The following is a 16927-nucleotide window of genomic DNA, read 5'->3' as shown; positions in this document are numbered from 1 at the left end:
TGCTCGGTTGCTTTCTTCTGTTTTCATCATTCATTCTGAGGCTCAGCAATGTAAAAATATCTTCATGCTCAGAGGTTCCTTTTGTAATAGAAATTTAATCGTTACAAGGCTGAAGAAACTGACTGTGATCCAAAATAGCTGCACTGTTTCAGCAAGATATACATTAATTTCCCCAGTGGTTAAAAGCTTTAAAAAAAAAAAATAAATGAAGCAGTTAGTCAATGTAGAATCAAGGAAATAATGACAAACCATTTTAATTATTTTTAAAAATTCAGATGAGCATTTTTATCATTTTATTACTTCTGGTGACTTAGCTTCCCCTGGGTGGGTAAGTCCCAAATCTTCCTGTGACCACTGTGTTTCATCTTACACTTCTATACTTTGCATCCAGAGATTATAGAATTTAGAAATTGACATTGACATAATTTGATAAAATTGGTGTAATAAGATTAACCCTTTTCTTTGGCCCACAGGTTTGATATCTGACTGTTATAAACCTTCATAAGTTAGTTTTCACCATTTAAGAAATGGGGAATGTGTAATGGAGGTGGGATCTGTTCCCCCCTATTGTAAATTCTGGAATTATACTTATTAGACTTCACGGATTCTAAACTAGAGAGTTAGGCTGAAAGAAAACTCCTTCAGTTTTCTATTCATCTCTAAGTTATCATAATTATACTGTTTGATAATTTTATACATGCAGTTGATACCAAATAAAAACTTGTAAAATAGATATTAGTTAGGAAGGGCTTTGCTCAGACTTCCTTGCATATTATGATACCTAATGTAGAATTTTCTAATTCAGTTGACCCATTTTAGATCATTTTTCTTTAATTTTATTTATTTAATTATTAAAATGTATATTACACAGCAATGTATGATAACATCGAAAAAAGGAATTAAAATATGTCCAAAATATTTCCAAATCTATTCTCTTTTTTAGGAGGAAAAAAAACCACATGGTTATCAGCTTGATATGTATCTTGCAGACCCATATTTGATATATTTGTATATATCTAGAGAAAGTGTATGGTGTTGATTCGTGTGTATGTGTTTTATGTAAATAGTATAATACTGTATATTGTGGATTATCTTCAAGAAAGTTTCTCAGGAGATTCCCAGTTAGCAACTCTGGTTCCAATGAGTTCCATGCCACAGTTTCTACCTCAGGCAAAGCTGCGAAAGAGATGCCGCTATTACTTTGTTCATTGTCTCCGACATCCGCCCTCAGTTTTCAATCCCTCCTCTCTCTCGTGCATGCTTAGGGTTCCTCTCTCCTTCTGATCATATCGCTTTAATTGTAAGAACATGATCCCTGTTCTTCGCTTTGAACTGAAGACAGTATTACTTACATGTTTATCCTTGGCACCGAGTGAGAAAGAAAAGGCTTTGTTCTAGTCAAAAGAACGTCCAGTGCCAACAAGGAAATGGGGCAGTGTCTCAGGAAGCGTGAGGTTCTTTTCTGTATCCCTAAAATCGTACTGATTAGACACCTACTCATTCTGTGAGGCCTTGAAGCCAGCTCTGCCCAAGAATATTTTGAAAGGTAAAGTTCACATTTTTAATTGGCCTTCCATTTGATGGTGGAACCACTTAGTGGAGTTTCAATTTATAATTTGCAATTATGAGCTCTTCTGCCCAGCCAGGAACAAGGCAATGAAGTGTTAGGAAGATTACATTTCCAAATGAAAAGGAGATAGGTTACTTGCTTTGAGGATATATAAAAGCATGCACCAGTTGTCATGTGGTTTTGATGATTGTAACACAGCAAAGAACCTCCTGACCTTAAAGAAAGTACTGCTGAGTTCCCTACCCCAAGGCTTTTGGCTCCTCTAGGGTCATTTTGGATCCCAGCATTAAAAAATGTTTGACTACTACTAATCTATACCTCTGTGGTCTTCAGATTTATCATCCTGCTTTCTACCTTGAGTAATACATACCTACCTATTAAGTATCTGGCATGATGCTAGACATTTTGTATACTTCATATTTTATTATACCTGTCAGGTTTAATAAGATAAAGATTAGGAAACCCATCTTACAGGTGGGACCACTGAAGTTCAGGGGAGCCTAACTCTACGTGGTTGTTTCATAATTCAAACAGGTGAAGTTAACTCCAAAGTCTGTTATTTCCATTAAGCTTTGCAGCTTCTTTTCATATCCCTTTTTCCCCCAGCAATATAGATTGTTTCACAAGCAATCTTGTATAATATTTTGAACTCTCACTCTCAGTGTCATTTTCTTGGAACGTTTAAAAAATAAACCATAGATTATTCATAATTAGGCATAAATATAATTTGTCATCTGGGACATCCTGCCAGCACAAAACCCATTTTAAGGCTTGCTGATAGAAATGATCTTTTCAGTGAAAGCATCTGCTAGCTAAAATAATGACCAATAGTGAGAAGCCACTGAAATAATCAAGCCTTCACCAACTGAACTTGTTTCTCCATTCCCAAATAAATTAATGAAAGCCTTGAGTTCTTTTGAGGGATTACATAAAGTATGTCCTATTTGTCTAATGATGTCCTACCAGGGTTTTGGAAGAGGAATTTGAATTTTCTTTCTCTAAATATCAGTTAGCTGATATTCCTTTTTAAGTAATGGACTCTTGTGGTTTGGCTTTTCAGCTTTTTGTTGTTAAAAAGCTAATTGCTACTACTTCAAATTATTTTCCTGTTAAGATAACACATTTGCACCAGGTGTAATTGGTGTGTACATTTTATGTTGCATTTGGAGAAAACATAGGGACTCTCGAATGACCTGTTTTTATGTTTGTATTCTTAATCTATATATTTACCCTATATTGATATTTAAACTCATGGAAGCAAAGTTTATTATTAGAAGATAAGGTTGTTTTTTTTACTTCATTCCACAGCTCAAAGCATTTTTTTTTTGGGAAGGTAATGCTATTTTGAGCCTAATAAAATATCTTAGAAACTTTAAATAGTCAAGAAATTTATTTGAAAATCAATTTATTCTTTTGAATTTTAAGTTGAGTATAATGTAAGCATGTTTACAAGGGAGACTCCTTTGTTATTTAATGGGATTTCTGTTATTCACGCGGTGGAGCTCTGTTAGGGAGTTTGGGGACGATTTTTTATCCCTGAGGTGCCACGACCTCGTGCATGTGTTTGTTTCACGCACTGAAGCCACCATGCAGGTATTTGTGAAATGGCTGAGGATATATGCACTTGAAGCTGATGTTTCTAATGTCCTGTGAATTGGTTGGATTAAAAGGAGTTTCTAGATAGTTTCTCAGCTGCTTAGACTGTTCAATAATTCAAATTTTAGCGAATAAAATTCCCTGAAGTCCCTGGCAATGTTATTAAGTCTCCCATCGCCTTTGTAGTCAGTCTTTGTGTGTTTCAGTAAAGTTCCCCTATCTGAAACAGAAGTTTTTATTTATTTTCGCTCAGAGAAGCTGTTCTACTGGTTGAGGCATTGTCACAATAGCATAAAGCCTCCCCTGCCGAGGAGTATAAGTTTAACAATGACATTTTCATTTTGTTTTTTAGAGCATCAGGGCATCAGGCCTTATCCTGTTGGAAACGATCCTTTTTGGGTCTTTGCTTCTATACTTTCCGGTAAGTAACATATTTATATTTTAAAAGTATCCATTTATTTTATTTTGCTTATATATCTACGTCTATCTATATAATATAGATGGATGAACAAGGGTTTTACATATATTTAAACCCTGGCTCTTACCTGTTGGACAACCTTAGGTATGTTACTTAGCATTTCTAAACTTTGGTTGCCTCTTGTAAAATGGAGCTAATTATACTTCTATTCCTAAGTTTGTGAGGAGAATTAAGTGCTTAAGTGAATTACCATATGGAAGTCATGCTTGGTATGTATCCTTGGTTATATACATATAAATATTCATTTCCTCCTCTTCCCCCTCTACTTGAATCAGAACCATGAGACACACAAACCAGTTAATGCTAGAAAATAACAAATGGTTACATAGAAAAATAAACATAATAAAATAAATGTATGTGTGGTACTAATGGTGTAGATAATCACAGTAGACTGTCACACTAGTAACATGTCTGTAAGCAGAAGATACTATGTGTTGATTTTACTAATTTAATTCAACCAGTTTATATTCAGCAGTTATTGTGTGTCAAGTACTATGCTAATTTCTAGAAATATAGTGCGAGAAGATAAACTTTATTTCTCCTCTAAGAAGCTTACAACTAAGAGGAGCAGATGAATAAATACAGGCAATTATAATATAATGTGACAAAAGCTAAGAGTATAGTAAGGATGCTGTGGAGACACTTAGGAGAGATACCTTACCAAGCCTAGGAAATAAAATATCATTTCTTCCTCCATGCTTACCCCCTACAATCTGTCTATTTTCAAAATGTCAGCCAGTTTTAATACCAAAGTTAGACCATGGTACTCCTCTTCTCAAAACTCTCAAAAGGTTCCCCCATTTTATTTACAGTAAAAGCCAAAATCCTTAGAATGGCCTCAAAAGTTCAACATGATTTGGATTCTGCCCCTTCCATTACTTCATTTTCAAATTCTCTTCCCTCACTCAGTGTTTATGAGCATTCTTAATCTATTCAGGTTTTCTACTTCTTGAATTGTGTTTTATATTTCTCCTTAAAAATAGAAATTTATTTAGGTACAGTTTTTATTTTTCTATAAAATCATTCATATTATCTAAGTTTTCTAATTTACTAGCACAGAGTTATGCATCGTAATAATAGAAGCAATATAATAATATGAAGACTGTTTATCATGCTTGCCTGGTACTGTTCCTATATAAATAGCATGCTGTGCATTGTAACATTTCATCTTCCCCATAGAACTACCAGACAAGTATTTAACCAAAGTCATAGAATCGCCCAAATAGAAAGTGAAGGATCTGAAATGACTTCAGTAATTTGAATAATAATCTTAATCATCTGAATATCTGTTGTTGCTGCCACCATCATCTTTTCCCTGAAATTCTGCTATTTTTAAATACATTTTCTTACCCAGTAGCTAGAGGGATATTTTAAAGTATCAAATCTAATCTGTCACCCCTTCTATAGCTTCCCACTGTTCTTAGAATAAAGATCAAAACTCCTGACATGGTTTATGATGTTATAAATAGTGTGGTCTTTCCTACCTCCCCAGTCTCGGCCAATACCACTTTTCTCGTCACTTCCTGCACTCCGCACATGACCTTCTTTCAGTTACTAAATGAAACACGATCTCCCTTCTGATAGTCTCCTTAAAGAGGGCCACAGTTCTAATCCTTGGAACCTGTGAACATGGTATTTTACATGCTAAAAGGGACTTTGCAGATGTGATTAAGGATTTCTCTATGTGGAGATTATCCTGGATTATCTGGATGGACCCAAGGGTCCTAAGTGGGGGGGGGAAGGCAGAAGAGAGAGAACCAAAGAGATAGCTTCCTGAAAAAGACTGAACTGGCAAATGCTGGCTTTGAAGATGGATGAGGGAGGCCACAAGCCAAGGAATGTGGCAACCTGTAGAAGCTGGACAAGGCAAGGAAACAGATTCTTCCCAAAGCCTTTAGAAGGAACATTTTCGTTTAGTTCCATGATCCATTTCAGACTTCCAACCTCCAGAACTGTATGATAATAAATCTGCATAGTTTTAAGCCACCGAATTTGCGGTAATATGTTACAGCACCAATAGGAAACTAATAGGCCTCTTGTCATAGGACCTTTTCACATGCCTCCCCTTCAGCTTTGAAGTCTTCTGCTTACTTTTCCTCACCCCATCTCGCTAATTCTTTTGACTAATTAGCATCTAGTCATCCTTCAGAATTTTACTTAAGTATCACTTTCTCAGGAAAACTTTCCCTGACCCCCAATCTGAGTCAAACTCCTTATAACAACTTTTCATGGAACCTCGCTCTCTTTCTTGATAACATTTTTTTTTAGTTTGTAATTATATATTCAAATGTGCAAATATTTGGTTAATGTCATTCTCCTGCACAGACTCTAGTTCTCTGAGAGTCTGTTTCCATTTTGCTCACTATTGCGTCTGCAGCACTGGCCCAGTGCCTGTCACTATACCCAAAGCGCAGTAGATAGGCAGTGGACTACTGAATGAGGTTCTACGGCATAAACCTAGAGCAATACCCTAAACTAGTGGCTTTTCCCCTATGCGAGTAGCCTCCAAAGAATCTGTTTGATTGTGAAAGACTAAGAATGATGGTCCTTATTTATATTACTTATGGAGCATTTGCAGTTAGGCAATAAAAACACTTCTCAGTGTTATTTTTTTTTTTTAATATTTTTATTGATTTTTAGAGAGAGCGGAAAGGAAATGGAGTGAGACCAAAACATCAGTAGGCTGCTTCCTGTATGCACCCTACCAGGGGCTGAGCCAGCAACCCAGGCATGTGCCCTAACTGGGAATGGAACCAGCAACCTTTTGGTGCATGAGATAACACTCAACCAACTGAGCCAAACCAGCCAGGGCCTTTTCAGAATTATTTTGAGGTGTTAGTTAAAGTTTGGTTTATTTTTGTTTATGATTCATATTTATTCAAATCAAGGGGTCATATTAATGAGCATGTGCGTAAAATCTGTAGAAGAATTTTAAAGACTCTTAAATGGAAGAAGTACTCTAGACAAGTACATTTCAAAAAAATAACAAATGTTAAGCTGCTAAATGTTCAAAGCAATTATTGGAGAGCCATTCATTGACTGGGATCCAGTTTTGAAATACATCTGATATGCCTGCACCTATGATGATATCAGATACAGAGAAAAATGGGAACTTAAAAGGAATATAAAGACAGCACTTATGTTCAATAATTATAATATGCCTGGGAAGAAAAAAAAACAGAAAAGACTTATCAAATAAATGTTGTCCAACAGAAACATTAGGATGCCTCATCATGTTAACTTAATGCTTCACTAGCTTTCTATTTTATCTTTCACAACATAAATTCTCTCTGTAACTGCTTGAGATATAAAAGTGTAGCTTTCAAGTTCTTACTGTGTACCTTGGTTTCAAATAAGTTAATGCTCATGCTTTGAAGACAGAAGGGGCCAAATTATTTAATAAAGACTGGGATGTAGCATAAGATACAGGGTGAGAAAGAAGGTTAAAATAAACTATTGATAGAGTCTGGAAAGCAAAGTAATTTTATTTTAAATGAGAGAATGGGAGATGGTGTCTCAGAAATTGACAGGAAAGTCTGGCTACATAGGGTGTGTATATGTGCAGGAGTGTACATGCATAAAGCATTCTTGACAAGACGAGTAATTTGGATAATGGACCAGGGCTCATTGGCTTCCTTGGGTTTTGCAGAAATGGAGCTTATAGCTTTTAGATCGAGTTTTTGCTACAAGGAAGATCTCTGTATTAGTGATAATGGTGATTAAGTAAATCTAATATAGCCCAAAGGTCTAATCTTTGGGTGGCATAAATGTGACCTCTACATTTCTAATTTATTAAATATCTTACCTATTTTCCCTGTTCCTGGTGTGGCCTATACCAAAATTGCTCATGAAAGTTTTATTGGAGGTTACTGTTTTTGAAAAAAGTGTACTTGAATAAAGTAGTTATTTTTAGGGCCTGGTAACTCCATGGAAGGAGGCTGTGGGGATAGTCACTGTTCTACTGAGTTGTTATGCAATGAGCCTTTTCTTCTTTTTAGGCTGCATATTGTTGTTGCAAGAATTAAGGTTATTTTTGCCTTTTCTAAGCAATCTTAGACTACAGACGATTTTATAACAATGCTTATATTGGAAAGTCTAAATTAGAGATTATCATCATTGTGCAGATGAGGACAACCCCAAATCTGACTAAATTTAGCATTGTTATAATTGGGTAGCACAAATCTGAAGCATGTAAAACATTTTCTTACAGATTCTCAAGAGACTCATGATTTGAAGTCCATATATTTGTGAACAAATGATTAATCTTCATAATCACTTAAAACGTTCATACAATTTATAAAAGAAAAAAAGCACTTTAAAATCAACTAAAGTATGTTTTTCTTGTTAAAGTACACAAAAATGACATTCTATGGGTTAACAAAACATTAAGTAATATGGGATCTAGAATTTTGTTTTTGACTCGACTAAACCAAGGGTTTCAGCTAATAAGGTAGATTTTCCCCTCTAACCTTGGTTATCTATTTGGTTGGCTGATGTGTGTTTCTATAAAAGGACACCAGCACATGTGTAAATGCAGTTAAGTACTTATAGTACTTGTCCCAGCTCCCACCTCTCAGTTCCTGCAAACTAGAACTGCAAAATATGGGAACTGGTAGGAACATCAGACACAACTTAGCCTTTGTTCAGCCTCTCTTTTGCAAATGAAAGAAGAGGGGCTGACAGAAGTTGCAACTCATCCAACTTTTCCGTAGGTAATGAGAGCACCAAGAATAGAATGTGGTCTCTGGACTCCTGGTCTAGCAGCCTTCCCTCTACGACAATACTTCTGACAGACGGTATGGATGCGAGATTCAGATGACATTACACAGGCTAGTCAAGGAAGCCCATGTTCTATACCTTGCTCAGTCACCCTTCCTCACTAAGTCTCCAACAAAAAAAGGCACAGAGGATAACACAGGAAACCAATTTAAAATACCTCGAGGTTTGGCTCTAAGACACAATATAAAACTCATAAACTTTGCTAGACCATGTTGTTGAACCCTATGAAGTGTCCGATAGTCAACCATTTTACCTACTAAAATGGCACTTTTATGTCTCAACCAAATAAATAACCCTGTTAGACCACATCAGGTGGTTCCAGTGACACAGGACCTAAAGTCAGTTGAGAGATCACTTTTTCTACAATCACCCCAAAGCCTAAAGCTAAAACGGATTTTTTTTTTTACTTTAATGTTGAACACACACATCATTCAGAAACAGAGAAAAAAACAAGAGTGTATTGCTCCCATGCATAGACCTTAAAGGGAAAGAAATAAAGGAAAGAAAGTTAAAAGTGAGAAGGGAGAGTGAAACCATGAAAATATAACTAAAGCAGCCAAGTTTTTAATCCATTCTTGACTTTGATGCTCAAATTAACCCAGTGGGAGCCCCTTCAAGCTAGCTGTTTTGTTCTTCTAATATGATTTATTCTTTGAGTATTTCCCTACTTCCTAGTACAACAGAGAATACTTTCCTCACCCCAGCCCTGGAATTGGCCTTTTCTCCAAAGAACCATGTTTCTTTTTTAGGGGGAAATGATAGCAATTCAGCTCTGAGACAGACTCATATCCATTATAACAAACATAGAGAAGAAAGGCCCCAAATTTACAACTAGGTCAATGTTTCTCAGTTATCTAGGAATCTTTGTAAGGCGATTCCTCTTCAAGTCTGAGATTCCATCCTTAGGCTGATCTGCTTGATCTCATGAGGTCCATTTGGTTGGGTACAAGAGCAAAAGAGAGAAAAAATTGGAAGGAAAGTTCAATATTCATGTGCATAACAGTACTTATCGAGAAAATAGTAGTTGTTCCCTGCCAGATTTCAGGAATTTTTTTTTTTTTAAATATATCTTTATTGATTTCAGAGAGAGGAAAGGAGAGGGAGAGAGAGATAGAAACATCAATGATGAGAGAGTCATTGATCGAGCCCACAACCAGGCATGTGCCCTGACCAGGAATCGAACCCTGATCGCCTGGATCCTAGGTTGATGCTCAACCACTGAGCCATGCCCGGCCGGGTGAGGATTTCAGGAATTTTAGATAAGATCTTGAGATCAAAAGACATCAGAAAACTAGACCCACTTCTTCATAGGAGTTTGAAGATTGTAAGGACAAGACATAGTTCTATAAGGTAGGATAGAGGAATAGAAGAAATGGTTGTAAATATCCTGGAAATCTGTGCACTTCCATGTATTCACTTGTCCCTGTGCTGCTTTTCCCTACCCACCCCCCAGAGAAAGTCTTATTGTTCGTGAGAGTGGTTGTGCACAGTAAGGCACGAAGGCTCTCCAGTGTGTATGTTCTAGGGTATTTGGTTAAGGGTCTTGGATCACTGATGTGTCAGGAATTAACTGTTAATCTTCCTTAAGCTAAAAGAGGGTTTTTAAAAAAATTTTATTGAATTTATTGGGGTGACATTGGTTAATAAAATTATATGGATTTGAGTTGTTTATTGTATTGTGTGTTAACGACCCCAAGTCAACTCTCCTTCCATGACCATTTATCCCCCTTTAACCTTTTCCGACTCCCCTCACACACACACTTTCTCTCTGGTAATCACCATACTGGTGTCTGTGTCTATGAGTTTTGGAATTTTGTTTTGGTTTGGTTTTTGCTTGATCCCCCCACCTTTTTCACCCAACCTTTCAATACCCCTCCCCTCTGACAGCTATAAGTCTGTTCTCTGCATCTATGAATCTGTTTCTATTTTGTTTATAGTCTATTTTGTTCATTAGATTGCACGTATAAGTGAAATCATATGGTACTTGTCTTTAACTGGCTTATTTCACTTAGCATAATACTCCCCAGTTCCACCCATGCTGTGGCAAAGGGTAAAATTTTCTTCTTTTTTATGACCAAGTAGTATTCTATTCTGTAAATGTACCACAGCTTTTATATCCACTCATCTACTGATGGGCATTCGGGCTGCTTCCACATCCTGGCTATTGTAAATAATGCTGCAGCGAGCATAGGGGTGCATATATTCTTTCAAATTAGTGATTCATGTTTCTTTGGATATTTCCAATTCCCAGAATTGGAATTGCTGGGTCATAAGCAGTTCCATTTTCAATTTTTTGAGATAACTCCATACTGCTTTCCACAGTGGCTGCACCAATCTGCATTTCCACCAACAGTGCACAAGGGCTTCCTTTTCACCACACCCTCACCAGCACATGTCATTTGTTAATTTGTTGATGGAGCCATTCTGAAAGGTGTGAGGTGATACCTCATTGTGGTTTTAATTTACATCTCTCTGATGATTAGTTATGTTGAGTATCTTTTCATATGTCTATTATCCATCTATGTCCTCTTTGGAGAAGTGTCTATTCCGGGTACAATATCCACAAATCAGCAAACGTGATACACACATAAACAGAATGAAGAATGAAAACCACACGCTCATAGCAATAGACGCAGAAAAGGCATTTGACAAAATCCAGCACCCATTTATGATAAAAACTATCAGCAAAGTAGGAATAGAGGGATCATACCTCAACATGATAAAGGCCATATATAATAAACCTACAGCCAACATCATACTCAATGGGCAAAAACTAAAACCATTTCCCTTAAAAACAGGAACGAGACAGGGATGTCCACTTTCACCACTCTTATTCAACACAGTACTGGAAGTCCCAGCCACAACCATCAGACAGGAAGAAAACATAAAAGGTATCCAAACTGGAAAGGAAGAAGTAAAACTGTCATTATTTACAGTTGACACAATACTGTATATAGAGAACCCTAAAGGATCCACCAAAAAAACTACCAGCACTGATAAATTCCATAAGGTAGCAGGATACAAACTAAATATCCAGAAATCGGTTGCATTTTTTATGCATCAATAATGAACTATCAGAAAGGGAAAGTGGTAGAACAATCCCATTTATAATTGCATAAAAAATTAAATACCTAAGAATACATTTAACCAAGGATGTAACAGACCTATGCTCAGAAAATAGTAAGATACTGAAGAAAAAAAATCGAAGAAGATACAAGTAAGTGGAAGCATATACTGTAATCATGGACAGGAAGAATTAACATCATTAAAATATTCAGACCCAAAGCAATTTAGAGATTCAGTGCAATTTCTATCAAGATACCAATGGTGTATTTCACAGATCTAGGACAAATATTTCAAAAATTTATATGAAACCACAAAGACCCCAAATAGCCACAGCAAAATTGAGAAGGAAGACTAAAGTTGGAGGAATCACACTACCATATATCAAACTATGCTACAAGGCCATAGTAATCTGAACAGCATGATACTGTCATAACAGATATATAGATCAATGAGACAGAAATAAAACCACGCCTTTATGGTCAATTAATAATTGATAAAGGAGGAAAAAAACATAAAATCAGGTAAAGATAGTCTATTCAATAAATGGTATTGGGAAAAGTGGACAGATTCATGCAAAAAAAGAAAAGAAAAGAAAAAAGAAAAAAAGAAAAGAAAAGAAAAAAGAAAAGAAGAAAAGAAAAGAAAAGAAAAGAGAAAAGAAAAGAAAAGAAAAGAAAAGAGAAAAGAAAAGAAAAGAGAAAAGAAAAGAAACTAGACCACTTTCTTACACCATACACAAGAATAAACTCAAAATGAATTAAAGACTTAAATGTTAGACTCGAACCATAAAACTCCTAGAAGAAAACATAGGCTGTAAAATCTCGGACAACTCTCGTGGCAATATTTTTTCTGATATATCTCCTTGGGCAAGGGAACCAAAAAGAAAAAATAAACAAATGGGACTGCATCAGACTAAAAAGTTTTTGCACAACAAAGGAAACCGTCAACAAAATGGAAAGACAACCCACTGAATGGGAGAACATATTCGCCCACACATCTGATAAGGGGTTAATATCCAAAATTTACAAAGAACTTATAAAACCCAACACCAAACAAAAACAAACAATTCAGTTAAATAATGGACAAAGGATCTGAACAGACACTTCTCCAAAGATGACATACAGATGGATGGCTGAAAGAGTTTTAATAAACTGAAAGAACCTTGAAGACTTGAAAATTGGACCTCTGACTTTAGTTTATCATGGAAAAGAGACAGTGTTTTCATCTTTGCTAAAATAAACACCAATTAGACTCTTAAAATGTACTTTGTTATTTTTGTGAAATTTAGTAATTACATATTTATAAACGAGAACAAAATTGAAAAACACAAAGAAAAAGTAAAAGATTAAAGTAAAACATCATCATCCAGAAATAATTATTGTATACATTTGATCATTTATGCATCTGTATATGTATGTATTGAAATAGAAAATGGATGGATGGTTTAGATTGAGATACAGATAGGAATGCTCTATAAGATTTTTATTAAACATATTAATTGTAATCATCATTTTCACCGAAAAGCTGAAGTGAAAATAAAGATATTACGTATTTTTTAGATAAGTGAATCTTCACAATAAGCATTGTTAGTTCTGAAAGATCTTTCTAAAGTTAATAAAGATTATAAAATGTTTACAAAGTTGGGTTGATTTTTTTACTTAGCTATGTGTTACAACTTAAGGCAGTATCATTTGACTTCAGCTATGTCAGCTAAGAAATCAGACTCAAATAGTTTCTTTTATTCCCTCCTCCCACTTTTTAATTTTTGTTATTTAATAATTTTCGAATTGTTGAAGTTTATAGTATGTATATAACAAGTAATTTTGAAACTTTCTTTCATGTAGTTGTTCAACCTTGGTTTTATGTTTAACAGTTTTCCACTCATGTTTGTAGCATGGCTTCTTCACTTCTCAGCTCTTATTTTGATTTGTCCCTTGGTTTCCAATAACAGGTGTTTCGTGAGGGAATAATAAGTTCTCTTGCTCTTGAGTTCTTATGTGTGAGAATCTCTACCCATTGTCCTAATATATGAAGAAAAGTAACTTCCCTGGATGTAAATATTTCAAGATACACTTTCTATTGGTCTGAACTTTGGATTCATTGTCTGAATATTTCCAGTTCTTGAAATAGCCTGATTTCTTTCTCCTGTGGATGACTTGATATTTCTGCCTAGATGCCCATGTCATTCTTTAGTCTTGCAATTAAATAATTAAACTCAGAATTACCTTAGAATTTGTCTTCTACATCATTTCTTTTCTTGGATCATGGTATTTCTTTCAATATATAGTTATAATGCCTCTTTTATCCCTGGAAAGTTTTTAAATTATGTCTTTAATTTTTTGTCTTTTCTTCAGGAACATGAATTCTGTGTACATTGATTTTTCCCCCCCTCTGAACCTCTAATGTTTCCAGTTATTTTTTTGCGTGTTTCCTTTAAGTCTTTATTCATGACCTTTACACTGTTCTCAGTTGTGTTTATTCTGGTTGAGTTGATTCTAATATTCCTTTAACTTATCTAATGCTTTTCTTGTTTTTTCCTCTCCCCCTTCCCCCAGCTTTCTTGGGGCAATTTTATCTCTTTCTCGGTTTTTGTTATCTCTTCTTTCATCTCTAGTATCCTTTTCGTTGACCTTCTTTATCAGAGGGAACATGTTTTCTGTAATTTCTTGGAGGCTGTGAGAATTACTCATTTGAACTTTTATCAGTTTTCTTGGTTAATACCACTTTTGGTGTCCTGTTTTTGTCTGCTTTCTCTCCCCAGTATTTAAACAAAGAGTCTGTGCTAGTACTTTGCTGATTTTTATGTATTTTATTGTAATAATTCTTTTTTATTGTGGTAAAATGTACATAAACATAAGCTCACCATTTACATAATTATTAAATGTCCAATTCGGTGGCATTAAATATATTCACAGTGTTGTCCATTTCAGGAACGTTTTCATCTTCCCAAATTAAAACTCTGTGTCCATTAAATAATGATTTCCCATTCCTTCTTCACCACCAGCCCTCAGCGACCTCTATTCTGCTTTCTGTCTCTGTGAACTTGCCTATTCCAGGCGCTTCAAATGAGTGCGATCGTACAATCTTTGTCCTTTCGTGCCCAGCTTATTTCACTTAACATAATGTTTTCAGGGTTCATCCAGGTTATGGCATGTGTCAGAATTTCATTTCTTTTTATGGTTGAATAGCTTTCCATTGTATGTATAGGCCACCTTTTGTTCACCATTCATCTGTTGACAGAAATTTGGGCTATTTTACCTTATAGCTATTGTAAATGATGCTGCTATGAACATAAGTGTACAAGTATCTGTTTGAGTTCCTGCTTTCAGTTTTTTGGCTATATACGTAGGAGTGAAATTGCCTAATCACATGGTAATTTTGTGTTTAACTTTTGAGAAACTGCCACACTGTTTTCCACAGTGTCTTCAGGAATTTACATTCTCACCAGCAATGTATAATGGTTCCAGGCTCTTTATATCCTTTCCAACACTTTTTATTTTATTTATTTTATTTTACTTTATTTTATTTTACTTTATTTTATTTTACAGCCATCCTACTGGGTGCGACCTGGTATCCATTGTGGTTTTTATTTGCTAGTTTTCATTTTTTAAATTAAACTTATTGGGGTCACATTCATTAATAAGATTATGTTTCAAGTATACAGTTCTATAACACATCATTTGTATACTGTGTTGTGTGCTCAACACCCAAAGTTTAGTCTCCTTCCATCACCATGTATTTGACCCCTTTTTTCCTTCAACCTTCCCCACCCCTCTTCCCGTCTGGTAACTACCATACTGTTATCTGCATCTCTGAGTTTGTTTGTTTGTTTTGTTTGTTCATTTGTTGCCTTCTGTTTTATATCCTACATATGAGTGAAATCATATGGTTCTTGTCCTTTCTCATCTGACTTTTTTAACTTAGCATGGTACTCTCAAGGTCCACCCATGTTGTCACAATGCAGTATCTCAAACTTTCTCGTAGCCGAGTAGTGTCCCATCCTCTGTATGCACCACATCTTCTTTATCTAGTCATGTACCGAGGGACACTCGGGTTGTCTCCATGTCTTGGCCACCGTGAATAATACTGCAAAGAACATGATAAAGGGGACAATACCACAAGAAGACATAACACTACTTTTCATTTTTGAATGCAGCAGATAGCTATTTTATGAAGAATCATGTGGACAGCAGGAGGAATAGTTTGAGGCAAGCTACCTCTTCACTTTGAGATTACGTAAAGACCCAGATTTAGGCTGTATTATAATCTGAGGCTTTGCCCTTCTCTTTCACCACAGTTTAGCTCTGGCTTTCTTTCTATGCAAGGATGCTATTTAGGTGCATCGAGAAAACTGGGTGGAGGGGGCCAACGCGGAGGAAAAGGGGGACATCTGTAATATTTTCAACAATAAAGATAAATTTTTAAAAAGAAAGATAACAGACTTCTAAATCTCTCTCCCGTATGTGATGGCATTGAGTATTTATAGGAAATTCTCTAGTTCTTCAGCCCTCCCGTGTCCTGAAATTCATTTTCCATTTAACATTTCCATTTCGGGACTGGAACAGTGCTTCCTGACTGAGCTCTGAGATAGGCGCGTAACGGCTCTCGGTGTCTCCATTTTAGTGCAACTATACTTCAGTTCTGGGTTCTTCTGTTTTCTCTTTTCTTCCTGATCCACCCTCATAGCTTATATACTCTCTTCACCTCAATGTATATCTCCAGCTCAGATCGTTTTTCCTGAGTTCCAGACTTGTATATCTCCCTCTTCAACATCTCTACTTCGATGCCTGATAGACATCACAAACTCAATACATCCAAAACTTAACTCCTAATCCCACCGCCACCCCCAAACCCGCACTACCAGAAGAATGAATGCTCCATTCCAGTTGGTAGCCTAACCCCATCCTTTTGCTCAAGACAGAAACCTTGGAATCATTCTTGACTTTCCTCTGTCTCTCATATCCCATATCCGATTCATCAGGGAATCCTGTAGGTTCTACCTTAAAAACACAATCAGACCCAGCCATTCCATACCACTTCCACTGTTATCGCTCTGGCCCAAGTCACCATCAATGAGCATTAAATTATTACAATAACCTAACTAGTCTCCTTGTGTTTTCACCCTTGGCCTCCTAGTCCATTCTTAACACAGCAGCCAGAAATCTCTTTTTAAACCTAAATCAGCTACTATTACTCCTACTCAAAACCCATTTCATTCAGAGTAAAACCTAAAGACTTAAAAGATCTACATGACCTGCTCACTGAATCGCTTCTCTTTGCTCACTTTTCCAGGAGCACAGGGCCCTTTGTTGCTCTTAAACAGGCCAGGCACACTCCCATCTTACAGCCCTTGCACTGGCTCTTTCCTTCGGCTGAAACTCACTCTTCCCATTATCTCTGTGACAGCTTCCCCACTTCCTTCATGTATTTGCTGAAAT

At 36.0% G+C, this 16927-nt stretch overlaps 1 protein-coding gene across 1 annotated transcript in view; it reads left to right on the top strand.

Annotated features, from left to right (window-relative positions):
* The window catches only part of GPR158 (G protein-coupled receptor 158), a 315465-nt gene that overhangs the window by 202870 nt on the left and 95668 nt on the right, over window positions 1–16927 (top strand). Inside the window, exon 5 of the mRNA XM_081136819.1 lies at window positions 3519–3587. Within this exon, the coding sequence (XP_080992945.1) occupies window positions 3519–3587 (69 nt within the window). The remainder of the gene's footprint in view (window positions 1–3518; window positions 3588–16927) is intronic.

This window comes from Miniopterus schreibersii (genome assembly GCF_964146895.1).
Source record: "Miniopterus schreibersii genome assembly, chromosome: 1".
Taxonomy (NCBI): domain Eukaryota; kingdom Metazoa; phylum Chordata; class Mammalia; order Chiroptera; family Miniopteridae; genus Miniopterus; species Miniopterus schreibersii.
The sequence above is the reverse complement of the archived record's forward strand: the minus strand, read 5'-3'. Positions and strand labels throughout refer to the sequence as shown.